The sequence below is a fragment of the Ursus arctos genome, unplaced genomic scaffold (genome assembly GCF_023065955.2).
Source record: "Ursus arctos isolate Adak ecotype North America unplaced genomic scaffold, UrsArc2.0 scaffold_22, whole genome shotgun sequence".
In the NCBI taxonomy this organism is placed as follows: domain Eukaryota; kingdom Metazoa; phylum Chordata; class Mammalia; order Carnivora; family Ursidae; genus Ursus; species Ursus arctos.
This window is the reverse complement of record NW_026622897.1, coordinates 14,608,256-14,632,915: the sequence shown is the minus strand read 5'-3', so window position 1 is coordinate 14,632,915 and position 24,660 is coordinate 14,608,256. Positions and strand designations below refer to the sequence as shown.

Sequence of the window (24,660 nt, the reverse complement as noted above, 5' to 3'; positions counted from 1 at the left end):
TCCTCTCCCACTCCCCCTGCTTGTGTTCCCTCTCTCGCTGGCTGTCTCTATCTCTGTCAAATAAATAAATAAAATCTTTAAAAAAAAAAAAAAGATTCTCTCTCTCTGACCCTCCCCCCTCTCTAAGAAGAAAAAAAGCCATAATTTTTATTAAAGATTTAATTATTAGAGAGCGTGCGCATGTGAGTGCAGGACACACACAAACAGGGGGAGGGGCAGAGAATCTCAAGCAGACTCTTCACTGAATGCCGAGCCCAAGGGGGGGCTCTCCATCTCACAACCCCGAGATCAGGACCTGAGGCCGAAATCAAGAGTCAGATGCTTTACTGACCGTGCCCCTCAGGCTCCCTGTAAAAAAAAAAAAAAAAAAAAAAAGCTGTATTTCTTTAAATATACAAATGACCTATCTCTCACGTTTGAGTAAAGCAGAAAGAGTGACAGTTCTATCTCTTCAAAACTCCCAGATGGGATCTTATTCAAAGGAAGACAGAGTTCTGCTGAGATGATCTTTCCTATTTTCACTTCTAAACTGAAGTTAATGAAAAAAGAAGGAAAGATTGACCTTTTTTTCCTCACAGTTTTTACTTGGCTTGTTTTCAAAGTATACTAAAGGTGGGACTGGATTGTTGATCACAGTGTCATTCGCATTCTTGGCTTATCCTAGAGCGGGCTCGGTTTGTATCATCACATCATGTGACATGGGGCAATTTTCTTACTCCATTTCACCTTCACCCAAACCACATCCTCATTCTGCACCTGAAAGTCGGTTGACTGAACATATTTGAAAAGTAAATGCTCTTCTGAGGCATGATATGTTGTTTGTAATCTGTAAACCCTGTCCTCAAAATGTCATCCCATGCATCGGCATAACGCAGAAACTAATCATTCCCTGAAAATGACCCCAAACAGGCTTCTAGATGAGGAGAAGGACTGGGGCAGGGATCTCTACTGCGTTCCTATGCAGGGGGGAAGGGTTCTGGCGGGGGGTGGGGGGAGCATAAATGAAGCACACGCTTTAAGATGAGAAGAAAAGTATTCTCCAGATTTGGGAGTTGTGCACAAAGTTATCTGACCCTTGGGGTACAGGAACTATTAGGCAAGCCTGGTTCTTCTCTTCACTCTGTAAAATGTCTGAAGGGCCAGAGAACTACCCTGCAGCCACCACGGTGACAAACATAAATCAGTCCCCACCTGAATCTCTGTGCACCCCCTAGAGGAAGGATTTTTAAATCCCAGATCTCAAAGCTATTTCTTCATTTTTTTTTTTTTAAGATTTTATTTATTTATTTGACAGAGAGAGAGACAGCCAGCGAGAGAGGGAACACAAGCAGGGGAAGTGGGAGAGGAAGAAGCAGGCTCATAGCGGAGGAGCCTGATATGGGGCTCGATCCCAGAACGCCGGGATCACGCCCTGAGCCGAAGGCAGACGCTCAACCGCTGTGCCACCCAGGCGCCCCATCAAAGCTATTTCTTCAGATCTGCTCCTGACGACAGGCAATTGACCAAAAATGTTGAGGGGGACAGAGATAGAAATATCTGAAGAGTCTGTAGGTTCCTCAATCCACAAGGGGAAAATCCCTGACCTGTTTTTACTGTTTTCATTCTAGCCAGTATGGTGCCCTGAGATCCAGGTGGCAGACAGATGACAAGGCTCCAGAAGAGCCCAGGGCTGAAAGAAGTGTAGGGACAAGGACAACTCACCCATCATATACTCTACTCCCTTCCCCCAAATTCGTTTTTCCAACCACTCATGACACCAGCAAGATGCTAGGAAGTATCCCCAAGAGGGAGGCACCCCCCCCACCCCCCCAACCCCGACATGGACCAAGAATTTAAGTAGAAAAATTTAGAAGATAACAGAGGTCACGCAAGTCCACTAGAGGGAGCCCCGACCAACTCAATACTGGGGGAGCCTAGAAAAGTCATTTCTCAGCACCTGACTGAAAATCAGCCACATTATGGAATAGTGAGGCAATAAATTAAGTCCCCACAAGGGAAGATAGCCCTGTGAATACCCAGTTAAAATCCAGGCCTTTCAGGATTTACAAAATCAAAGACTTAAAGGCCAGGAAACTGAGGTTGAGCAAAATTAAGTGGCTTGCCCAAGTTTACATAATCGGTGGGAGGACTAGAACTCACGGCTCTTGTCTCTAACCAATATCCTTTCTTCTACATTTGCCTCCTTCTATGTCAGCACCCTGGAGTCGGTGGGTCTACCTCTCCTCTGTGTCTCTTTCTCTGAAGCGAGAAACTCAGCTACCTTTTCCTGCACTTCTTTCCCTCATACACTATAGAAGGCCTTCCCGAAGCCTAGTAATGTCGTATGCTCGCTCATGAGCCCTAGGCACGTAAATCGCCTAACATGGCTACTGTCAGCCCTTTTCCTCTGTCTCAGCATAACAGCATCATATCAGATATATAAATCTGTAATTTGTAAGTCTCCAGACTTCAAGCACTGCTACGTGGAAATGAAGCATAGCTAACCAGCTCCAAAGCCCTTTCTCCTCAAACTACATTTGGGATTTAGGGATAAGAAGAGAAGCGACCCTCAGGGATCTTGCTATTTTAAGCTTTGTACTTGGCACATTCCACCTGTCTATGAGCTCCATGTTTCCCAGTTACCTGGACAACATTCGGTCTCCAGAAACCCAACAGTGCAGTTCTCAGTCCTGCCCTCGAAGGAAATTTGTCACCCTGGATTGGCTCCCAGAACCCAGGCTCCTCCTCGGGCTCCCAGCTGGTTGGGCCTTTACTCTGCCCCTCCTCATGAGTGGGTCACCCCACAGGGAGACACAACAGAGGCCAGAGAGGATCCTACAGGTAGGAAGAGGCAGGGTAAGGATGAGGGGAAGAGGGAAGGGACAAGTACTGAGATTTATTTTCTCTGAAAGAGGATTGAGAGGAATGATTTCTGCCCATAGAACCTGACTAATAGAAAGAAACAGCTCCACCCTCCCCACACCCTAGCCTTGCCTAAGGTTCCCTGGAGACCCAGAATGGAAGCTTCCAGAAAGTATAAGAGATAGACTTGGAGACTAACTCTCCTGGGACTCCTGCTTCAGTCTAGAGGTCAGGAAAGAGCCCCATGTCCAGGCTTAAATATGAGTCCTCTCCCTCCCCAGGACAGCAAGGAGATGCCATCCAAGACCAAAGAAAAAGGGAAGAAAACTGGGGCCCAGAAGAAGAAAGAGAAGGCAGGTGCTGGTGAGTCGGGGCAGCTGGAGATGAGTGCCTCCTGCTTCTCCATACTCTGGCTTGGAGACCAAGCAGAGGTGCTCCAGAGAGAATGTAGCCCTCTGCATGACAAGATGGAGCTTTCATGACCCTCCCCCTGCATGTCTTCCCCCACCCCCCGCCAGGTTCCATGGAGCTGGGAAACTGGGGAAATCAGTGTGCACCCCCTCTGTGGCACCCTTCTGGCTCTGTGCCTTCCTTAATACATTCATCACCCAAACTCCGAGTATCTGCTCTGTGCTGGGCAGCCGGGACACAGGGGTGAACTCGGTAGACTCTGCCATCAGAGATCCCTTCTTTAGAGGCCCTCAGAGCTGCAGGAAGAAAGTCCAGGGTATGGGATGAGGATGGGGAGACACGAGGAAGGCTGAGATCATGGTAAGCTGAGGCTTTGCCAACTTGCCAGAGCAGATGTGGAGGCCAAGTCCACGCACAGGCGGGCAGTGCTGGAGAAGGAGCTGCTCCAAGACCACTTGGGTAAGAAGGGTGTAAGGTCTGGGATAACAGAGGTGGGGCAATGGGGCATTTTGCATCCTGGAGGCTTGGACAGTTGGAACTGTGGCAGGAGGCTGATCTGACCTCTCCCCCATCCCCTGGTGGAGAAAGAATTGGCATTGTGAGGAAGGGGTGGGCAGTGAGGGTGGGTGAGGATATCTATTATTTATAAGCAGAACATGGTGTTTTTCCTTCCATGCAAAGAAGAGCTCATGGGATTCTAGGGGAAAAACCAACCAACCAACCCAGAGAGAGAATGAGAGGTTGGGAATCTGTCACCAGGTTCCCAGAGGTGGGCAGAGTCTATCCAGCCCGCGGGGCCTGATTCAGTGGGATCCCAGTTGTGAGGACTGCTCTGGGACTTTTTACAGCTCTGCGGAGGGATGAGGCCCGCCGGGCCAAAGCTTCTGAAGAGCAGCTGAAGCGGAGGCTGCAAGTGCTGGAGGCTGAGTTGGAGGAGGCCCGAAGTGAGGGCAAGGCCATCTATGCAGGTGTGTGGTTGGTTGGGCAGATGGGCAGGAGACAGGGGCCTGGAAGAGGACAACCAAGAGGGCCAGAGGACGCAAGGAAGGGAACCGAGGACTTCTATCTGCCAAGCCTAACCTCAACATTCCCGCCAGCTTGGCATGAATCAGGCAGGGGCATGAAGGATCCAAAGGAAGGCCTCTGGGATCCTGGGCAGGAACCTTCCAGGATGCCCGATGCCATGTGCTTTGTGGATTACAAAAAGCATCTCCTGTAATGTGGATTACAAAAAATTCCATGGCCTTTGTCTCATTTGTGCCATGGGAGTGAGTGGGGAGAAGGGCTAGAATCCGGGTCTGGAGCTGGAAAGGGGAAGGGGTGTGGTTTCCTAGCTCTTCCCCAGGTGTTCAGACTCTTCCAGCTTCTGGGAATCACGAGAACCGAGGAGGCCGTTATGCTCCTGTCCCACTGGGCCAAGCAGGCCCTTCCCCACCCACAACTTCCCTTCCTTTCTCCACTGCTCCATCCACACCCGGGTCCCTGGTCACCCTCTGCCCCCACCACAGAGATGAGTCGTCAGTGCCGGGCCCTGCAGAAGGAAACGGAGACCCGCAGCAGGCAGCTGGAGGAAGAAGTGACGGGCCTTCGGGAGCAGCTGGGTAGGCTTCCCCACCCCCCAAGCCCTTTCTCTCCAAGGGGCACTGACAAGGTCCAGCCTGCAGGGGTGGACGGAAGATGGTCCTTCCCTAGGCTCTTGGACCAGTTTCCCCACTGACTCTCCCACCACAGAGGATTGGAGCAGAGGGTTCAAGATGGCAAAAATCTCTACAATGTAACCAAAGCAGACCTGAGTCTCTCACCCCAGCTCCCTCTCTCGATGGTCTCTCCAAATCCGGATCTTTCTCCCCACCCCTGCCATGTCTGTCATGAGGAAAACATATTCCCTCCTGGCTGATTTTTACAATGAAACTAAGGAAAGATATTTATTTACTTTCATGTCTTCAGTGCCGAGTGCATGCCAAGTCCGACATAATTATTGCTAAATAAAGGAACGAACCTTCCAGATAAGCAAAAATGTAAAGAACAGGAAGTTTTTCCTTTCTCTCTTGGCTACAGGATAGAGTTGAACTATCTTAGCATGGCACATAAGATCTTTCACAATTGTGGTCTCAAAGTTTTCTTAACCTAAAATAGCCTCGGTTTCTTTCTTTCTTTCTTTCTTTCTTTCTTTCTTTCTTTCTTTCTTTCTTTCTTTTTTTTTTTTTTTAGTAGGTGCCACACCCAACGTGGGGCTCGAAATCATGACCCTGAGATCAAGAGTCGCAGGCTCTACTGACCAAGTCAGCCGGGTGCCCCTAAAATAGCCTCAGTTTAGCTACAGATACCCAAGAGTTGCTTATCTGTCATGCAGACCCTGAATTCCTTTCTTAATCCTTGCCTTATCTCAAATTTAAATTCAATCAGCATTTATGGAGCACCTCCTGTATATACCAGGTATTTTCCCATACATTTTCACATTCAACTCACAGTCAGCCTGTAAGGTTTGTATCAATCTGTCTTTAAAGATGAAGAAACTGAGTCTCAGAGAGAGGCATGCCCAAGGTTACACAGGTAGTAAGTAACTGACAACCAGACTTTGGACCCACATCCCTTGTCCCAAGCCCATTCCTCTTTCTGTGGTACCTTAATGGTATACGTCTCTTCTTTATATGGACTGTGGGGAAATTGATGACCCTGGCGGTAGGGGGCAGAGTCTGGAATGATCCCATTCAAGGTCTGCTTTCCAGGTGCCTTTGGAGACTCTGTTCACAGGTAGAGCGTCACTCTGCAGTCCCCTTCATCCTTCCGTCCTGCCCCGCAGAGACGTGCCAGAGGGAGGCTGAGACTGCACGGCGAGAGGCTGAGCGGGCCCTCGGAGAGCGGGACCAGACTCTGGCTCAGCTCCGGGCCCACGTGGCAGACATGGAGGCCAAGTATGAGGAAATCTTACATGTAAGCACCACCATTGGAAGCCCAACCACCCTAGCACCAGGCATTCCCCCATCCCCCCAGACGCCAACCAGTTCACGCTATCACTGTCATCAGTGATAGGTCAGGGGGAAGGAGAAGCAGCATGTCCACAGGGAACCCTGCTCGGTGTTGAGGGCAGACAGCCGGGGGGGATACAAGCATGCTACTTAGTAAGAGTAAGAACTTGAAGAAGACACTGGTGAAGAAAGCTTACAGACCGACCTGGGGCACCCCTCACTCTACCCTCTCCCTTCCTGGGGCCTGAAGCTTGGTGTCTGTAGGGCAGCCTGGACCGACTCTTGGCCAAGCTGAGAGCCGTCAAACCTCAGTGGGATGGGGCTATGCTGAGACTTCACGCCAAGTACAAGGAGCAGCTCTGCCAGTTTGGACTCAACCCCCTGGATCTTTGAAGCTGTAAGCCGCTAGTCTCTGGGGCTCTTGGAGGCCCCAGCAATAAAGCTGTCTTGGTGTAGAACTCAACAGAACTGTGGTCTGTGGCTTTTTGGCAGATATGAGTGTCTCTCTGGGGGCACGTTGGTTCTGGGCTGACCCATTACCCTGAAGACCGAAGGAGAGGAATTTGACAAACTCTCAACTCCTCTCTTAGAGAAACTGGGCCCCATGCCTTGAGTCTGGGCTGTTTTGGTCCCTTCAAATCACCATTCCCTACCCCCACCCAGCCAACACAGGCAGCCAGATTTGTGGGGGCAAGGCCATTTCTATAATAGACCAACAGTGACCAGGCACCAGCCCCCACAATCCTAATGTGCCTACAGAGGGAAGGTGTAACTGGTCTCCAAATTCGTGCAATATATGCGAGAGTCCAGGAGTCATGCCCAGAGTAAATTGTATCTGGGACAATCCTAGCCAGCCCCATAGTTCACCTATAAAGGGAAAACTCTGTGTTCCTCCTCTATTTTTACGACAAAACTCCCAGTACTATTTCACTTCCGGCCATGTGTGTGTGTGTGTGTGTGTGTATGTGGTGTGGGGGGAGGGGGGTGGTTCCCCCACCAAGCAATTCTCTAACAGCTCTGTGGACACCAGCTGGTATCTTACAATCTAACTCAATTCTGGCACTCCTGATGCGAAGAGAGCATCCGATCCCATAGGCCATGGGCTCAGTCCCACAAGACTGTCCGCACTTCAAACACCAGTGTCAAGTCCAGCTTGCTACCTGTGCTTCTGACCCACTGGCCGAGAAACAAAGGCCCCTGCGACCCCCTCCTTGGGTTCCCTCATTTGTTAGAGTGGCTCACGGCATTCAGAAAAACAGTTTACCTGCTGGTTTACCAGTTTATTATGAAGGACACAACTCAGGAAGAGCCAGATGGCAAGTATGCCAAGGGCAAGGCACTAGCATGGAAACTCCATGCCCTCTTGGGGGGGTGCCACCCTCCCAGCACCTCCACGTGATTCGCAACCCGGAAGCTCTCGGAACTCCATCCTTTTTTTTATGGAGGCTTCACTATGGAGGCATGATCAATGACACCATTGGTCCCTGGTGATTAATTCAACCTCCAGCACCTCTCCCCTCCCAGGAGGTCCAGCATGGGGGTGGGGTGGGGCTGAAAGTTCCAACCCTCTAATCACACGGTTGGTTCCCCTGCCTAACAGTCCCCCATCCTTAGGTGTTTTCCAAAAGTCACTTCCTTAACACAGTTAGGTGTGGTTGAAAGGGGCTCGTTATGAATAAAAGAAGACATCTTTATCACTCCTACTACTTAGGAAATTCCAAGGGTTCTAGGAGCTCTGTGCCAGGAAGGGGTGTAATTTATTATAAATCACAAAATCACAGCACTCATCCATGGGAACACAACTCCCAAAGCTCCTCTACGACTCCCTCTGGAAGCAGAGGGCAGACCTCCCCCTACAGGGCCTGCCTAAGGCCGCTGGCCACACCTTCTTCTGGGAGGCGGGCCCAAGGGAAGGGAGGGAGACCTGTGATTGGAAGTGTCCAGAATCCTAGAGCTGTCCCTTCTGGCTTAAAGAGAGCTTCTCAGCTCCTATCATTGCAAGCAGGACAGTGAAGACAGGAAGGCCACTGGGCAAATCAGTGCCAAGCAGGAGAGAACTACAGCAGCTCTGATGCTGGAGCCCAGTCCTGAGCAGAGAGAGAAGAGAGAAGGTCATTCAAGGACGAGAAGAGTTTCTTTTCCCTGCCCCCACTTATACTGCAACGCCCAGTAATAGCCGCTAGTTCCATGGGGCCTTCTGTCCCCACCTACCATGGCCTAACGTCCCGACCCGCATGCCCCACACTGCTTCACTCTGTAGCTCTCCTCTCGGACGCCCTCTATCCTTCTCTGGCTGCTCACCGTCAATCTGTCTCTTCTTCCTTACCTCTCCACACCCAGGGGGATTGCAGGCTTCCGAACCCTGGCAAGACCTCGCCGCCAGCTTCAGGTGGAGGGGTGGCTCAGCCTCGGCCAGCTGCTGAAGCTTTTCCAGGTCATTCTCTCCACCCACGGGATACCCGTTCACCTCCAGAATCACATCTCCCATCTGCAGCCCTGCCCGGGCAGCTGAGCCTCCTAGGGTTACCTGGTGGCAAGGAGAGGGGTGACAGAACATGGGATACCATGGAAAAGTTGCTGGATATTCTAAGACCTTGGGAGGGAAGCAGATGAAGGCTCATCAGGAGACAAATGATTAGAAAGATCCAAGGTTCATGGGCCATAAGTCACCTGGGAGATGAAGATGCGAGGCTCACCGGCCACACAGCTAAGTCGGAAGCCGTAGCCACCACCAGGCCCAGGGTACAGGGAGCACTGGCGGGAGCCACCTGGGTCAAGAGGCATGGCTGTGTCTTCAACGGGTAGGTCCTTGGTTTCAACCAGAGAGGCCGAGCAGGTTTCCTGGGGAGAGGCAGGAGCCTCTGTGCTCTCCAAGAAGAGAAGCGGAGACAAGCGAACCTGGAAGGAGGTGGGTAGAACAGACCTGTAGCATCTCCCTCCACCTGAGCCCTGCTCTATTCCTGCCCACACTCCAGCACCCCCCCCTCCGCTCGCACCATGCTGAAGAAGCGGTCAGTCTTAGGGTCGACAACAATGAGGGAGACACAGGAGCCCTGCGCCCGGATCCTGGACACGGTCTCCTCATGGCCCAGCCCCTCCACACTCTCCCCAGCCACAGCCACCAGCCGGTCCCCAGCCTGCATCCCGGCTTTCTCAGCTGGCAGTCCTGGGTCCACCTCCCAGAGGAACTGTCCTGGGACACAAACATCCTCATCGCTCCTCCCCCAGCTAACCCGAGCGCCAGCCCAGGCCACTGCAGGCAAGTGGCGGGACTGACCCAAGGGGGACGCTGGAGGAGACTCAGGGCTGGGGTATTCTGTGCACATGTGTGCCCACCCCCAAGACACACCTTCCCTCCCCGTCTCTGGGACTCCCACTCACCGGGGCGACCGTCAAGACCTTTCTCCTCACGAAGCAGGAACCCAAAGCCCTGGGGCCCTTTCTTTAGGTGCAGACAGCGGGGCTTGGTGGGCAGTGCCCAGCCCTCGGCCAGGGGCGCAGCCAGGGGCATTCCCAGCTGGCGACACTGGGCCTCCACCTCTGGTCCTGCCACCAGCAGGGTCACTTGCTCTCCACTCTGCCAAAGCTGTGGGGACCCAGCGGGGCATCAGCATCAAGCACCTGGGTAGGGAGGACAGAGCCCCAGGAAGGAGGCGGGAAGGGTGGGGGAGAGCAGAACCTAGGACCAACTATAAAGGGAAGGATGGCAGGAGGTAGATACAAGGTCAAATTCGGAGATGAGGCACTTGGGGAAGGAACTGGCTGCCTGAGGCAAGGCCCCGGGGCCCAGGTGGGTGAGGGAATGGGGAAAGGGACAGCCATACCTTCTTGCTGAGTTGATTGTAAGTGAACTTCTCCACGCAGACCCCGTTCACTTCTAGCAGCCGGGCCCCAGGGGGCACCCCTGCCCGCTCGGCTGCTCCTCCAGTACTCAGCACCAGCCAGAAAGGACCCCGATGGCCTGGAAGCCAAAAAAAAAGCAAGTTTCGGTCTGCTGGCTGCCCAGAACAGGGCTGAGATGCCCCTGTTGACCTCCCTGCCCGGCCTCTAAGCTCACTGTAGGTGACACTGAAGCCAAAGCCACCCTCGTCTCTCACGACGTGGCAGAGTCGGGGCCGGACCCCCGGGCCGAGAGGAGGACAGAGGTGGGCCCTGTTGCCCTGCTGAGCTCGAGCCACGTCATGCGCGTGCTGTGCCAGAACCGTCAGCAGCACCCGAGGACCGCTGGCCCGGATGCGGCGAACCACCTACACAGAGCGCACGCGGGGTGAGGTTGGGGCCAGCCCCTCTTGCCCACTCCCCCTCCCTGCAACCCTCACGTTCCACCCAGGAGCCAGCTCTCTACATGCCTTCACCCAACCACTCCCACCTGGACAGCCCTAGATCCTGGGAGGTGGGGGAGGTCAAGGCTTGGGTACTGCCCCGTATGTCCAGGGAGGGGCCCACCCGGCTTCTCTCTCCCTGAGGCGCTGCGGAGCATCCCTCCATCCCGCAGGGAGTCCCCCAGCCCAGCCTCACCTCAGCATAGCCTTCACACTCCACCACATGGTCGTTCACCCCCAGGATCCGGTCCCCTTCCCGAAGACCCTGGGACTGAGCAGAGGTGCCTGGCTCCACCCTGCACACCACAGGCCCAGGCCTGCCCAGCTCCTGCTGCAGGTGGAAGCCAAACCCCCTGCCTTCCTCCTTGCTCAGCAGACAGAAACGAGGCCGTGGCAGGCTCCAGAGATCTAGAGGGGGAGATGGGCAACAGAAGAGGGGGAGGGGAGGGGACACAGCCCAAGTACAAGTCACCTTGGCCTGGCCCACCCTGCCCTTGGGCTAGGGCACCGGGCAGGCTTCTACCCAGTCAGGGTTGGGCGGTGAGGCCACATACCATGTGGGCAGAGTGGCAGGGATAAAAGAAAACAGCCAACCCCCCCTACCTCCACATAGTTAGTCCCCACCAAGGCTGTTATCAGAGGGAGGCAGAGTGGAGTGGTTACCAAGGAGATGGGAGGCCATGAGGAGCTGTGGCATCTCTGGGGAAAGGGAACGGTTGCCCAGGGCAAGGGGGTTACCAGAGGGGTCGTAGTCTTCAGCCAGAGAGAGGACAGGATTATCAATGCCCCACTTTGGGTTAAACTCAAACTTCCTGCAAGGAGGCGAGGGATGCAGGTAGGAGCGAGCTGACACCTGGACTCTGGTCCTGGCCTCTACTTGAGGTGCAAATGGCAGCTGAAGAGCCTCCCCACCTTGGATTCCCTCCGCCCCTTGCCCCAACCCTTCCCAGCAGGGCACTTACCAAGTTAACTGCCTTAAGGAGGCTGTGTCCCGAAGACCTGCTGTGTGAAGAAGAGATGAGGGGAGGAGGGGCACGTTCTCTCCCTACCCCAACTCCTCTTCCACTGTCATTAACTAAAAGGACTTAGGGGAACCCCCACACTCAGGACTTGCCCCCTCCATTCTGCTCCAAAAGGACCATCCCCCTTCATCTCCCTTCCCTTCTCCTAGTCCCTGGCACAGAAATCTGATCGTATCAGGACAGGGCGTGGACCAGGAAGACAGACCTAGCCACTCACCTCTTCTCTCCTAACTTGGGTCTATTTGCCTCAGGGCTCCAAGCTTCAACATCAAGTTCACCCTGGTCCCTGAAGCCTCCACCTCCCAGTCTGTCCTCTCCCTGCCCTAGAGCTCCCACCTGAAGATTCCTCCTGGCCTCCTACCTGTAGCTGCCTCCATAGCTGGACCGGCGACCCGGAGCTCAGGGTGGGGACAAGGTTCATCAAAACCAGCTGACCCTCCCACCTACCCCGCCACGGCCCGCCTCCTTAAAGACACTGCCTTAGAAGCAGTGGGGTAATGGTTAACGGGAGGACAGTCTTATCCTCTGGGGAAGTCTGCACATTCCTCCTGCCCCCATTCCAGGGCCCCAGACTTCCTCCAGAGACTCGGCTGCTGTCCCGGCTTCTGCTCTGGGCAGACAAAGGCAGATTGCTTCTGGTCACTGTAATTCCGAGCCTGGGATAAGTATGTTGGAAAAGGTGACAGGAGTCGATGGCCCAGCATGGCTTCCCTACCTCCCGCAGGATCTTGTTCATGCCCCCACCCCCTCGGCCCTCACTGCCTCTGAACCTAGTGCCCGAGAACCACCTGCGACAGAAAGTGGTCAGTAGTTTACCAGAATGACCAAAAACAGTACCCTTTCTTGAAAGCACCAGGCAAGGAGGAGGACACAGGAGGTGGAAGACACAGCTTTTTAATGGAAGCAAGGCAGTGCACATTGCCCTCGGACCACCAAGCACACGTATGGTGGTGAGGAAGGGGACGTGAGGGGGGGAGAAGGCACCAGCGTGAGAGGAAAGTGGCTGCGGGCATCCACGGCGACCTCTGATAAGCAGCAGGGCAGAAGGGGCAGGCCCTCCAGCACGGGGGACAGCCGCACCTTTGGCAAAGGCATCTTAAGAAGTGCGCCCCCTGGTGGCTCAATCAGAGGCTCCCGAGAGGAGAGAGGCAAGGTTGGTGGTGCCACAGGGCAACCGGCGGCCAAAATGCCACGTGAGGGACTCTTTCTCAGTCCTCCTCGCGGAATGGGGAGGAGACCTGTTCCATGACCCTGGAAATTCCACACTTGGGAGCCATAGATGGACATGGGACACCTGTGTGCACATCTCTTTACCTCCTGCCCTCCTGGAAGTAGTAGTGCAAAGCAGGAGGCCACAAGGGGAAGGATCTTGGGGCCAGGGGTCACAAGCTAGGTGACTGCTGCCCCAGCTTCAGCTTCCCGGGCCTCCCAGCTGCTCCAGGAGGGCCCTGACCTCACCCTCCACTCGCAGCAGCTGGGCCTTGCGCCACGGGTTAAGGGTGGCCCCTCGGCTGTCTTCCAGATCACGAAGCAGAAGGTCAAGGTGGCACCGGACGCGGCCCCAATCCCAGCTGTTGAGGTTCCGCTGAACTTCACTAAGGATCACCGACCAGTACTCCGATACAGCTGTCCCCTCTGTCAGTGACACCACGACCCGAGCACCCCCTTTAGCAGTGCCCCCCAAGTCCCGCAGGGCCTGGCGCCCCTCTGAGCTCAGCTCATTGAAGTAGAGGCTAGAAGGAAAAAGAAGAGAAGATGCACTCAGCTGAGCCCTAAGACAGAGGGCAGAGGGTGATGGATGGAGAGGGGAATTCTCATAACTCATCCCCTGGCTACGGAATGTGATGGGGCAAGTGTCTGTAGTGAGCCAGAGACAGAGGGTGGGGGTCGACAGGAGGCAGGGAGGCCACCTGAATTCAGCAGGACCAGGGACAGGAAGAACACCACCAGGACCCTAAGAGAAATGGTAGTAGGGGACCAGGACAGGGTAAAGGCCAATCACAGAGGGATGGGTTGGTTCAGCAGCCGGTCCATGAAGATCCGTGAGAAGGCAGGGATAGAGGACAGGCCCTACAGTAGGAAAAACACAGTGGAGACAGGGAGGGAGAGCCGAAGGGCTGGGAAGAGCTTCCTGGCGGGGTGGGGCGATGGGCCCAGGGACCAGACTTACTGCAGCAGCTCCAAGGAAGGGTGGTCCCTGGCAGCTTGGGCCAGGGCCAGGGCCGCCGTGTCGCCAGCACCATTGTAGGCCACGTTCAGCTCCTGTAGCTGTCGATTACGGTCCAGCTGGGCAGCCAGCAGCTGCAGGCCCTCGTCCCCGAGGCCCGTGTGCAACAGGGACAGATGTGTCAGTGAGCTGTTCCCCGCCAGCCCCTCCACCAGCAGGGCCACACCAGCCGCCGTCAGCGGGTTGTTGGACAGCCTACAGTCACAAGCACCCCGAGGTTATGAGGGCCTATGGGAGATGCCCCTGCAGAAGGCATCGGGGCTTGGACCCAAAGGACACACAGCCTGGGGTGGAGGCGAGCCGGGACACAAAGAAATGCAGCCCAGGAGAAGAGAAGGAAGAAGCAGGGGGTGTGGCGCACTGCAGGGGAGGGAGAGCAGGGCGGGAGCCGGCTTCTCCTCCTCCCTTGACTCCCCTCTCTTCACTGTTACTATTTCTCCTCTTCCTCCTTTTCTCACCTTCCCCCCTACCCCCCACACGTCCCTGCCCCTGGGCCCTCCCGCTCCTCCAACCAGGCTTCTGGGCTCCTAGTCAATCAGTCAGCACTCTGGAAGCATCTACTGAGCGCCCAGCATTAGGGTCATCCTTGCAAGGTGACAGGGAACATTCTGGGAGGACATCAGTGGCACTGTTGCCAGGCAACCGGCCTGGGTATTATTCCCCCCCACCCATGCTGGTTTTAGCCACTTGAGAGGCTTTCCGAGCACCTATTCTGGTAGCATCGTTCGTCTACCCTGCTGCTTGTACTGGACCTGGGGAGGGGGCAGGCCGGGGTCTAGGCTCCCACCCCCTTTACCATAGCATGGGTGGGCCAGCGCCAGGTGTGGGCTCCCCTTGACCTCAGCTGGCCACCAGGCCAGAACCTCCCTGCAGCCCCCCTCCCGAAACACTCACCGCAGGGTGGTCATTTGGCATTGGTCATGCAGCAGCAGGTCCCGGAGGACCCCGCAGGCTTCAGGGCCCAGGCTGTTGAGTTGCAAGCTGGAACAGCAGGTGGCCGGAGGGGAGGGGAGAAGCAAGGAAGGAGCTCAGCATGGAGCCTGCCCACCCACTGTGCCCTCCCTCCCATTGCTCATCACCTCCACACACACCACTTCTTCCTCCCAGCCCCTGCTCCTTCCTCCCCACCTTTGGTCTCCCTAGCACCTTCTCCTTCCGCCCCTTCACCCTTCATAGCCGTGCCCGAAGACAGGTCCTCACCCCAGCTTGCGGGCACGCAGGAAGACGGGCATGAGTGTGTGCAGCCCGGCAGGGTCCAGCTGACAGGAGGCCAAGTTCACCTCGTCCAGGGCACGCCCTCCACTGCCCAGCACGGCCGCCACCACCGCGCATTTCAGGGGCGTCATGCGCACACCCGCCAGGTTGAGCTGGTGCAGGGAGCTGAGCACCTCGGCGGAGAAGCGTTGATTCTGGAACTCGTAGTGGAAGAAGAGGTGGTCGAGGAGCTCGGACGGGGGCAGCACCTGCCGGCCCAGCTTGCCCAGCTTCTTCTTGATGGCCTGGGCATTCTCCAGGGCATCCAGGGTCTTGATGGGACAGCCGAGCTGAGCCAGCACGGCCCGGTTGTGCGCAGAGAGAAGCCCCCCCATGAACATGGGGAAGAGCTCAAAGACCTCGTCGTCGGGAGGCTCGTCCGGGTGCCGCCGTGGGCCCTCCACGCCCAGGATACTGGCACCCATCTGGTCCAGGACGTCGTCGTTGTAGTAATCCTCCTCTCGGAACATCTCCAGCACCATGGCCTGGGCCACCGCCTCGCGGCTCTTACCCACTATGCGCCCAAACACTCGCGGCACCACCTGGGAGAGCGCGCAGGGAAGGGGCTGCAGCCTCGTGCACCCGCTCAGCCTTCTCCCTGCCCGCTCTGGCCTCGCCACCCCTCTCAAACCCGCAGCATCGTTTGATCATACTACTGCCCCCCTGCAGCACCTGCCAGGGCTCCCCGCTGCCCATGTGGAATAGAAAACGTGTCATGATTTGGTCCCATTTTGACCTTTCCAGACTCAGCCCTCGAAACCCTTGTGTCATACACTCGGGCCCTTAGGAGATTCTTTTTCCCAAACACCCCCTACATTTGCAAGCCCAGTGGTGGGAAGGAATTAGCATCTGCTTTGCATTTTGTTTGGTACTGGGCTAGGGGGGCTAGGCACTGCCAAGACATCCCCATCCTCCACACCACCATGGTCATCCCAGCAACAAGGACTGACCTTCAAGGCCCTGCAGGATCTGGCCCCTGCCGGCCACGCTGCCTCCATCTACAGAGCTCTCACACGCATGCACTCTGCTTCTGTGCTTTAGACTTTTCTCATTATTAGGATTTTTTGACAGTACCAGTTCTCTTCCTTTAAAGCTGTACTCTCTTCCTGGGGTGCCACCCCTCCCAATTCTCCCGGCTAATCAGTCCTCCAGGGATCAGATTAAATGCCCTTCCTGCAGAGAGGTTTTCCCTATTCTCCCCGCCCAAACCAGCTCCCCCACTTACACACTTTCACAGCACCTGGACCTTTGCTTTCCAGGCACTTACCACAATTTGAAATTACGTGGTTATGGAGACCTGTTTGTGTTCCTACCGGAGGACCAGAAAGGGCAGAAACTGGGGTTCTGTTCATTGTTTCTTCCTCAGAATCTAACACAGTGCCTGGCACACAGCAGGGGCTCAAATATTTGCTGGAGAAATCAGTGTTTGGGCAGTTTGGGACCTGGGCTCCCGGCCTCACACTGGGGCTGCAAGGCAAGAAGGGGGCCAGACCTCTGGCAAGGAGCTACGAGGCTATTCTGTGGCACCTTCTCTAATGACTGGTTTTGTTGTTTTTCACTTTTTATAGGTGAGGTTCCTGCCATGGAGTTTCAAGTGCTTCTCTCTCAACAGTCACCTGGTGACAAGATGAGGAAATGTCACCCTGTGAAGCTGAGTCAATAGGCTGAAGCAACAGATGGGACTGGTCCTCTGCTGGGCAACCCTCCCTCCCAGAGGGCTCGGAGCTGCGGTGCTAACCATCAGGTGAGCCCTGTCGATGACCACTGCCTCTCACTGTAATCCAGAGCAAGCAAGCCCATCTGCAAAGGGGTGGGCTGGCCTCGACAACGGCCATCACCCTCCCAGCCCCCCCCCCCCAGTCTGAGGCAATGGTGGGAGAAGGGGTAGGCCGCCTGAGCCTGTTTTTCATGTTTAACAAGCCTTTAAATAGAACTTACTATGTGCCAGGTCCTGAGAATGAATATATTTAATCCTCATATGAGGTCCATGCTATAGACTGTATTATCCCCATTTAACAGATAAGGACTTGGAGGCGCAGAGAGGTTAAGTAACTTGTCCAAGATCACACTGTTGGTAAGGGGCAGAGCCTGGATTCGAACCCACACAGCTGGATTCCTGAATCCTTATTCCTAACCCCTGTGCTTTGCTGCCTATAAAAAAGAAAACTTGTTAAAAATTTGCCACACCGAGCAGAGCTCTCCCTCCCAAGACGAGATACCGAAACTTTCCTAGAGAGGACCAGGCTTAGCTGGCAAGGCACCAGAGCTTAACGGAAATACCCATCATACACCAGGAAAGTTTGGCAGAGAGAGCATGGGGTCTGGAATCACAAAACCTGGGGTCAGACCCCAGCTATTCCACTATCTGAGTGACCTTGGACAAATTACTTAGCCCCTGTGAGCCTCAGTTTCTTTTTCTAAAAAGGAATCACAATATTTCATTTACGAAGCACCTGATAGACCTCACCAGAGGGTGCCTCCTTCCTTCCCTCTAAAACCTAGCGCATCCGTCCTCTCCCAACATAGTCCTCAGGCCTGTAATTGGGATTCTGGAGCAGGCCTGCACCATCCTAAGTCAATTACCAAGGCCATTTATCCTCCTGGTATAAATGAATAAAACGGCATCTGCTTTATAAACTTGTCTCTGGTGATTTCATTAGGATGAGTCATCATTCCCAGAGTCTAACCACCTCTGGGGGAACAGATACAGTGGCGTTTCTGGGCCTGCAAAGCAGAGGCCAGACCCCCGACTGTAGCGACTCCTGCCTCCCACCCACAAAGAGGAGAAGAAGAGACAAAAAGACAATCGTCATTAGGGTCACAGGATTGTGATTAAAGGCCCTGCACCGTCACATCCTCCTCCCTGTCTTCAAGCCCTGCCCAGCCTGTGGTTTCTCTGTCCCCCTCCCTTCTCCCTTGTGTCTCAATCCCACAAAAAGCCAGATTGCCCAAATCTCAAACCAGAGTCAAGAAGACGATTCACAGCTATGCAGGAAGGAGCAGTTGCCTCCCGGGGAAGGAGCAAGGGGTGAAGGGGGAATCTGGGGGTGCTGAGAGCCCGGGGTGCTGGGGCTGTTACCTTGAGCAGGTTGAAGAGCAGAGGCAGGGCTCGCAAGGGCAGAAGCTTGGCCACGATGCCCAGGACCAGACTGACGTCCTCCCCCACACGGCCCACGAGCTCGGCCACCTCCTTGCCCACCCGCTGCAGAGTCGTCTTCCGCAAACCCAGCACGATGTAGAGGGCGGCCAGGTACTCCTGCATGGCGGGCACAGTGAACACAAAGGTGCCCCGGTGATCTTGTTCCACACACGGGGCCAGGAAAAACCGCAGGGCATCCCGGCGGAACACGTGCAGCAGCTGGAACTCTTCTTCCGTCTTGAGGCCAGCTTCCAGGCAGCCGCGGACGTCCTCTTCAGAGAAGTAGGTCTTGCGGGAGGCCACCCCCTCGTAGGCCAACTTGCCCATGGTTCGGGCTGCATAGGCCATGAGGGACAACTTGGAGGGGTCGGTGCTGTCCAGCATCTCCCCGCTGAAGTTGAGCCGCAGGAAGCTAGTGTAAATGCTCGTGAGGGTCTGCCCGGGCGGCGTGGGGGCATGCAGGAAGTGCAAGGTGGCACACACGAGCCAGCAGTAGGAGGGCAAGAAGCAGGCGGCGGTGATCTGGTGGTGCCCCTCCAGGTTGCGGGAGAGCATCTGCACCAGGCTGTCACGCTGAGCTGGTGTGGCCGAGACACCCGCACCCCCGGCTCCATACCCGCAGTCCGGCTGGTTGAGGCGGAGCTGGAAGTAGAGCTTCTGCAGGTTGGTATCGGAGAAGCCACAGATCTCGCCATAGCGGCCCACGTACTTGCTGGGGATTCGGCCGATGGCAGAGGGCCGGGTAGTCACCAGAATGCTGGCCTGGGGAGCGCAGGGTTGAGGGTTAAGAAGGACCTTCGTGTCCTGATTGCCTCACTCCCCAGAGAGCCCCTGAACACCGATGAACACCGAGCGTCCGAGGACGAGGTTGAGCATGATCGTTCTAACTATGACTGAGCCCCCGCTGTGACCCAGGGCCCGTGCCAAGTGCTTCCCAGTCAGGATTTCACTGGATCGGGATGGCTCCAGGAGAGAAGGAGACAGAGCTTGGGGAAGTTAGTGACTCGCTCAAAGACACACAGCTAGGACGTGGAGGGGCAGGTCTGAAATAGCCTGCACGCCCACACCAATAACCGCGTGGGCTGGGGACACCAAAGTCCTGAGGGGACAAGTTAGGGGCAGCAGCGGCAGGGTGGGGCGGGAGTCCGCTCACCTCGGGCAGCATGTATTTGCGCAGCAGGTTGACAACGATGGCAGCTGGCGCCTCTGGCTCCTCGGGGTCACTGCAAAGCCCCGTTCCCGCTAACCGGAAGTCAAGGTTGAGCCGCTCCAAGCCGTGGAGCACAAAGAGCAGGCGAGACCCAGCAGCAGCCATCAGAGGCAGGCTCTCCTTCAGGGACGTGTAGCGCTGAGCCACGAGCTGGCACAAGGAGGCTGGGGCAGAGCCCAGGGAGGACAGGTCCTCACAGGAGAAGGGGATGAGCAGCTCGAAGGCCGGCAACTGCCCGTAACACCAGTCCAGGACCATCTTGCGCACCAGCGTGCTCTTCCCCGTGCCCACTGTCCCGTACAGCACCACTGTCTGCACCCGGCGCCCACAGGCATCAGGGTCAAAGAGCTGAGACAGGGCCAGCGGGGGGAGCCCGGCCACGGGGTGCTGGTGCTCCAGGGCCAGCTGTGTCGGTGGGCGAAGCAGCTCATCCGGGGTGCTCTCGCGGATCACAGGGTCTACGTGGACTGTGTCCAGTGCAAAGGTTGGGCCGAACTGGCGCTCTTCTCTGGGCAGCCGGCTGAACCACTCTGCCAGATTCTGGCGGTGGCGCTGAACAGCTTCTGGATGGGAAGGTACGGGGAACAGGTCAAGGAAAGGGGCTGGAAGATGCAGGAGCTTAGGGCTGGCCAGGGCGGTGGTAGGGTCAGGCCGCAGAGCAAGATGCGGCGCCAGGATACGGAGACCCAGGACAGTGCTATGTATATAGGACTCTCTCAGACAACAGACTCTCCAGAAAGTTTGGAACCCCTATGGCAGAAAGGGACGAGCCACGAGACAAGTGACGCCCAACCTGGTTGAACGGTTGTGTGGTTGTGTGTGCACAATCTCCACTTGACTAGTAGACCCGGTTTGTTGAGGGTAGGGATGCTATATCCCTCCCAGTGCTTTGTACGTGGTGAGCGTGGTGAGTGCGCACTGCACAAGTGTTGCAGGAAGGCAGACATGGACAGGTGGACAATGGGGCAACGGGGTAGGCTTTGCCCACGGACAGATGATGGCAGTGGATCCTCTGTGCCTCCTTCTTCCTGCCTGCTTCTCCCTCCAGACCCAGCTCCCCACCTCCCAATCCCCCCTCCCCTGGGATCCCAGCCGGCCCCCCCTCAGGCCGACTGAGCAGTCCGTCCCTTTACCACATGCAGAGATGCCCTGGAACAACTGTCCATGGCTTCTGGACGGAGGACGACTGCCTGCTGAGCTTCCGCGGTGACGTATAAAGGCCCTGAGAACAAGGAGAGGGGATGAGCTGGGGCTTGGCGACTGGGCTCAGACTCTGGACAGGCTCAGAGTCCAGGCCCGTCTGACTTGCTGGACTTCTAGCTTCCTGAGATCTAGCCCTGACCCTCGACACCCAAGTTGAGAGCCTTGTCTGATTCTCACACCCTTCCCAGGGACTGAGGTCTCACTCCCTGCTCTGCTGACTGCCTGCCTGGAACTCAGGCCGGCTACCACCAGGCTCCACCCACTTCCCCCACAGATCCTCCCTCTGGCTGCCCACTGTCACTTGTCCTGTAGATAAAGTAAACCAACTTTGTCTGAGGCCTGGTAGCTGACTTTGTACCCTCCTCATCCCAGAAAAACAACCTCACCCCGGGGGGGGGGGGGGTCAAGCTGTCTCCAAGTCCTGACCCTTCCCAGGCTACTCTGCTGTGCCTAGATGTGTTGTAAGGCATGACTCCAAGGCCTCACCTAGGGAGCCCAAGGGGAAGTTTCCCTTTAAGGGGCCAACTCCAGTGGATCAGGAAGGGGATTCGTTCATCTACAGAGAGAAAGGGGAAGAAAGAAATTACATCCAGCTGCCATCCACATTTCCCCACCAACATACAGACTTCATGTCTACATCAAATCTGTTATTTGTTCTCTCGCATCACGTACTGCCCCTTTGTAGCAGTTACTACGCAATTTTATCTCATTGTGTGATTGTCTGATTAACACCCGTTTCTGCCCCACCCCCCTCCATGAGAGCAGGGACCACACCTGTTTTTGTTTATCATTACATACTTAGAACTTAGCACAAGTTCTGGCACATGGCACGCACTTAATAAATATTTGTTGAATGCAAAATGAAATCAGACAAGTGATCCTAGACTTCATGTAGCTACACGGACCCTCAAAGATTATCTAGCTTGACTCCCTTAGTTTAGGATGGGAAAAAGGAAACCTCAGGGAGGTGAGGTGACTTGCCCAAGGCCAATAGCGTGTGAATCGCAGAGCCAGGGCTAGAACACCTGGTGTCTGGATCCCTGCTCTCTTGGAGACACTATCTGGACTCTGAGAGGAGAGGTAGAAACAGAAACCCCTGCTTCCTGCTCACCTGCTGACTGGAGCGCTGCTCCCAGACCAGAGCCCCAAGAGGTCCTGGGCAAATGGCGGCCCCACCTCATGGTAGGGAAGAAGGTCAGAGCCCAGGGCACTTAGCACGCCACCTTCTATCCTGTTCCCCTGCAAGAAGACTTGTGTGAAGGGCACACACACACACACACACACACACACACTTCCCACCACTACCTCCCTGCACAGGTCACAGAAAGGCCTTCCTCCTCCGGGAGCATCAGCCCTTCCTTAAATGTCATCAATGCCAAAGTCCCCGCCTGGCTGGCCTTCCGATTGACTCGCTCTCCTATATCCCCCACGTGACGGATGCCATTTTATCTCCTACCACCTCTGACTCTCCCCCGAGCCTTCACAGGTACTTTTCTTCTGAGTCCCAGCCCTAGTGCACAGCTGCTTTATTTAGGTGTCCTTTTTTTTTTTTTTTTTTTTGCTTGGCTGCCAGAAAGCTCAGATGAGTCCTGTGTTCATTTTCAATGGCTTTTCTGAACCTACATTTTCAAGTAACAATTATCCACTCTCCTCTGTGTTTTTCCCCCCAGCTATCAGGTCCTGTTAGCTGAGTTTTAATGATTTTATCATCTTATCTTCTCTGTGACTTTTATCTCAGCTGCCTTTGAGGTTGGCATAAATAATAAATAAAGAATGAACTTCCTACTTGACATCTCCATATGGCTATCCTGCCCCTGCTTCAGCCTTCACCCATACACTTCTCTCCCCCCTCCCCTTTTAGTTACTTTACTGCATATCTTCCCAACCACACGTTTATACTGGGAACCTGACCTCTTGGTCTTCAAACTCTTTCTCCCCTCCTTCATACAGTTGAAACAGTCCTACTGATTCCTCCTCTCAGGGCTTTGCCGGCCTGGTCCTATTGCATGGTCCCTATGCCCCTCCCGTGCTACCTCAGACCCTCTGTGGACTTCTGGGGACCCTCCTTCTCCTTCCCCACCTCTGCCTTCAGTCTCACCCCACCCCCGTTCCAAGCCCTCATCCCAGCCACCAATCACCTCCCTAAAATCCTAGGTTACCTGTAGAGTCCAAACCCCTGGCCCGCCCACACAAGCTATTTTTTGGAGTTTGCCCCCAACCTCTACCACATTTGCCAGGCTCACCAAATTCGTGCTCACACTTTCCTTTGTTCACACACTTTCTTCGGCTTGGAATGGCCTTACTCCCCTATCAGAATGCTACACAATCTTTTAAGATCCTGATCAAAGGCCCCCTCTCCCGGGAAGTCTCTCCTGATGCCCCTTACATGGAGCGCGCCTGGTCCACGTTTGGCTCCTGGTTTGGCACCTGGTCTCCGCTAAGACGTGGCTCCTTAAGCGCGGACAGGCTCTGGGAAAATCGGCTGCCCGGAGCCCACCTCCCCCCCCCACCCCCAGCAGCGCCAACCAGTGAAGGGGCTGGGGCTCGGAGCAGAGGTCCCAGGGGCTGGAGAAAGGTGCAGAGAGGGCCCTGGGAATCTGAGAAAGCTCGGGAAAATCAGCTCAGTGGGATCAAACCGGCTGCAGGGCCACTGCCTCAAGATGGGACTCGCGGCGCGGGTGGGGGGGGGGGGTGGTGAGGGCAATTTCCAAAGATCACCCCAGCTCTGCGGGCCCAAGAGGAAAGGAGGGGGCTCCGCGGGAAGGGTGCAGGGGCTGTGCTCCCACGGGTCCACAGCCCCCCCCCACACACACACAAACTGGGTCCCCAACAGCTCTCCCCGTTCCCGTTGGCTTCGGAGCCCAAGGGGGGAGGCGGCTGGCATGCCCACCGCTCAGTGCACCCGCTCGGTCCTCCGGGTCCGGGGGCGACCTCCCCGCAGCACAAGCGCCCAGAGCAGCGGCCCGGTCGGGGGCGAGAGGCGAGCGGCGACGGAGCCGGCTGGGCCTTCACCCGCGACTGCCGGCGTCTCTCGCTTCCTCCCAGAGGCCCCCGCTCGGCGCGTCCCGCCCGCCCAGCCCGCCTGCGCCGAGCCCTGCCCGCCCCGGCAGCCGACCCCGGCCGTGGGCAGCGGGGAGGACGGCCCGGGCGCTGGCGGCCCGCGGAGGAACGGGACGGCGACCGGAGCCGGGATCCGCCGCGAGCAGGCCCGGGGCGGGGCCTTCCCGGGCCAGCCCCTGAGTCGCGCCCGCCCTCCGTAGCCGCGGCCCTCCATCCGGGCGGGCCCCGCCGCGCCGACCGCCCTCTGCAGGTGACCACGCGCCAGTGCCGGCCGGTACCTCCCCATCCGGGCGGGGCTCGCGGTTCTGCCCATTGTGCAGATGGAGGAGCTGCGGCGCACAGGGGTGACCTGACTCGCGCGGGTTGACCCAAGAGGAAGTGGCAGGGCCGCAACCAGAAGTCCCGGCCTGGGTCTTCCCACCTCGCCCACACCCCGGCCGCTCCTGAGGCACTTGCCGGTCCCCAGGGCATTCTTCCCCCTGTGCCGCTTCACCTGCTCAGCCTACCTCCTGGCAGAGATCTGAGTCAAAGCCTTGTTGGGTCCTCCCTCTGTTCCTGGCGCTCTTCAGACCCCAGACCTCTGTGGGTGGCTTCTGGTCACTTTGACCAAGAAAGGAGCAGGAATGAGGGCTGAGAGCTAGTTCCCACCCCAACCTGCTCTTCTCGTCTGTCACCCAGTCATGGCCTAGCCCTGGGGCTTCCTGGTCCCCAAAGCCCTCACCCTCATCCCCCTGCTTCCACACAGGGCACACCCAAGGACCACGTCACCAATGGAACAGCCACCCACCGCCCACAGCCAGGGCACGCCCCACAGGCAAACATAGGTGTGCAATGTGCACTGAACAGAGGTGTGCAATGGGGAAGCCATTGAGAGGCACCTCGGGGCAGGGCTGAGAAAAGGGCTTTGTGATCTCTACTCTCCATCCAGACTGAAGACAGAGTTGATATTTCATTTACACTTGAAGGCATGTCCATTTACTGAGTTCGTACTGAGCAACCAGA

At 56.1% G+C, this 24,660-nt stretch overlaps 3 protein-coding genes across 7 annotated transcripts; 1 reads left to right on the top strand and 2 right to left on the bottom strand.

Annotated features, from left to right (window-relative positions):
* Window positions 1-2,741: 2,741 nt before the first annotated feature.
* CCDC153 (coiled-coil domain containing 153) lies at window positions 2,742-6,684 on the top strand. Of its 2 annotated transcripts, none has more exons than XM_026505584.4 (7): window positions 2,742-2,820; window positions 3,123-3,204; window positions 3,646-3,711; window positions 4,101-4,220; window positions 4,761-4,853; window positions 6,056-6,186; window positions 6,486-6,684. In XM_026505584.4, exons 1-7 carry the CDS (start codon window positions 2,767-2,769, stop codon window positions 6,612-6,614), a joined length of 675 nt encoding a protein of 224 aa, XP_026361369.2. In that variant the 5' UTR covers window positions 2,742-2,766; the 3' UTR covers window positions 6,615-6,684. The 2 variants fall into 2 exon arrangements, with proteins under 2 accessions (XP_026361369.2, XP_057172997.1); XM_057317014.1 differs by having other exon boundaries at window positions 6,472-6,684.
* Window positions 6,685-7,480: 796 nt separating this feature from the next.
* Window positions 7,481-12,349, bottom strand: NHERF4 (NHERF family PDZ scaffold protein 4). Of its 2 annotated transcripts, none has more exons than XM_057317012.1 (11): window positions 11,927-12,349; window positions 11,506-11,545; window positions 11,282-11,355; window positions 10,740-10,951; window positions 10,279-10,468; window positions 10,046-10,182; window positions 9,603-9,807; window positions 9,218-9,414; window positions 8,892-9,119; window positions 8,548-8,748; window positions 7,481-8,308 (listed from the first exon to the last, which is right to left on the bottom strand). In XM_057317012.1, the coding sequence occupies exons 1-11, from the start codon at window positions 11,940-11,942 to the stop codon at window positions 8,279-8,281; spliced, it is 1,530 nt and encodes a 509-aa protein (XP_057172995.1). In that variant the 5' UTR covers window positions 11,943-12,349; the 3' UTR covers window positions 7,481-8,278. The 2 variants fall into 2 exon arrangements, with proteins under 2 accessions (XP_057172995.1, XP_057172996.1); XM_057317013.1 differs by having other exon boundaries at window positions 11,506-11,542.
* Window positions 12,350-12,443: 94 nt separating this feature from the next.
* NLRX1 (NLR family member X1) lies at window positions 12,444-23,813 on the bottom strand. 3 transcript variants are annotated; one of them, XM_026505579.4, is made up of 10 exons: window positions 22,842-23,813; window positions 21,710-21,837; window positions 21,085-21,154; window positions 20,529-20,617; window positions 19,339-19,958; window positions 18,126-18,947; window positions 14,993-15,588; window positions 14,687-14,773; window positions 13,736-13,987; window positions 12,444-13,298 (listed from the first exon to the last, which is right to left on the bottom strand). In XM_026505579.4, the coding sequence occupies exons 2-10, from the start codon at window positions 21,777-21,779 to the stop codon at window positions 12,977-12,979; spliced, it is 2,928 nt and encodes a 975-aa protein (XP_026361364.1). In that variant the 5' UTR covers window positions 21,780-21,837; window positions 22,842-23,813; the 3' UTR covers window positions 12,444-12,976. The 3 variants fall into 3 exon arrangements, with proteins under 3 accessions (XP_026361364.1, XP_026361363.1, XP_026361362.1); XM_026505578.4 differs by having other exon boundaries at window positions 22,985-23,813; XM_026505577.4 differs by having other exon boundaries at window positions 23,489-23,813.
* Between the last annotated feature and the right edge of the window lie 847 nt (window positions 23,814-24,660).

Bases quoted from the DNA above. Each gene is read 5' to 3' on its own strand.
- CCDC153 (XM_026505584.4), top strand. From the start codon at position 2,767: ATGAGTGGGTCACCCCACAGGGAGACACAACAGAGGCCAGAGAGGATC. The intron at 4,221-4,760 runs GTGTGTGGTTGG...CCCCCACCACAG, and splicing joins GGGCAAGGCCATCTATGCAG to AGATGAGTCGTCAGTGCCGG. The intron at 4,854-6,055 runs GTAGGCTTCCCC...CCTGCCCCGCAG, and splicing joins GGGCCTTCGGGAGCAGCTGG to AGACGTGCCAGAGGGAGGCT.
- NHERF4 (XM_057317012.1), bottom strand. The intron at 11,356-11,505 runs GTAAGTGCCCTG...GCCTCCTTGCAG, and splicing joins TCCTTAAGGCAGTTAACTTG to GAAGTTTGAGTTTAACCCAA. The intron at 9,808-10,045 runs GTATGGCTGTCC...GGGTCCCCACAG, and splicing joins ACAATCAACTCAGCAAGAAG to CTTTGGCAGAGTGGAGAGCA.
- NLRX1 (XM_026505579.4), bottom strand. From the start codon at position 21,779: ATGAGGTGGGGCCGCCATTTGCCCAGGACCTCTTGGGGCTCTGGTCTG. The intron at 20,618-21,084 runs GTGAGGCCTTGG...CCTTGTTCTCAG, and splicing joins CTTCCCCTTGGGCTCCCTAG to GGCCTTTATACGTCACCGCG. The intron at 14,774-14,992 runs GTGAGGACCTGT...CTGCTGTTCCAG, and splicing joins CTGCGTGCCCGCAAGCTGGG to CTTGCAACTCAACAGCCTGG.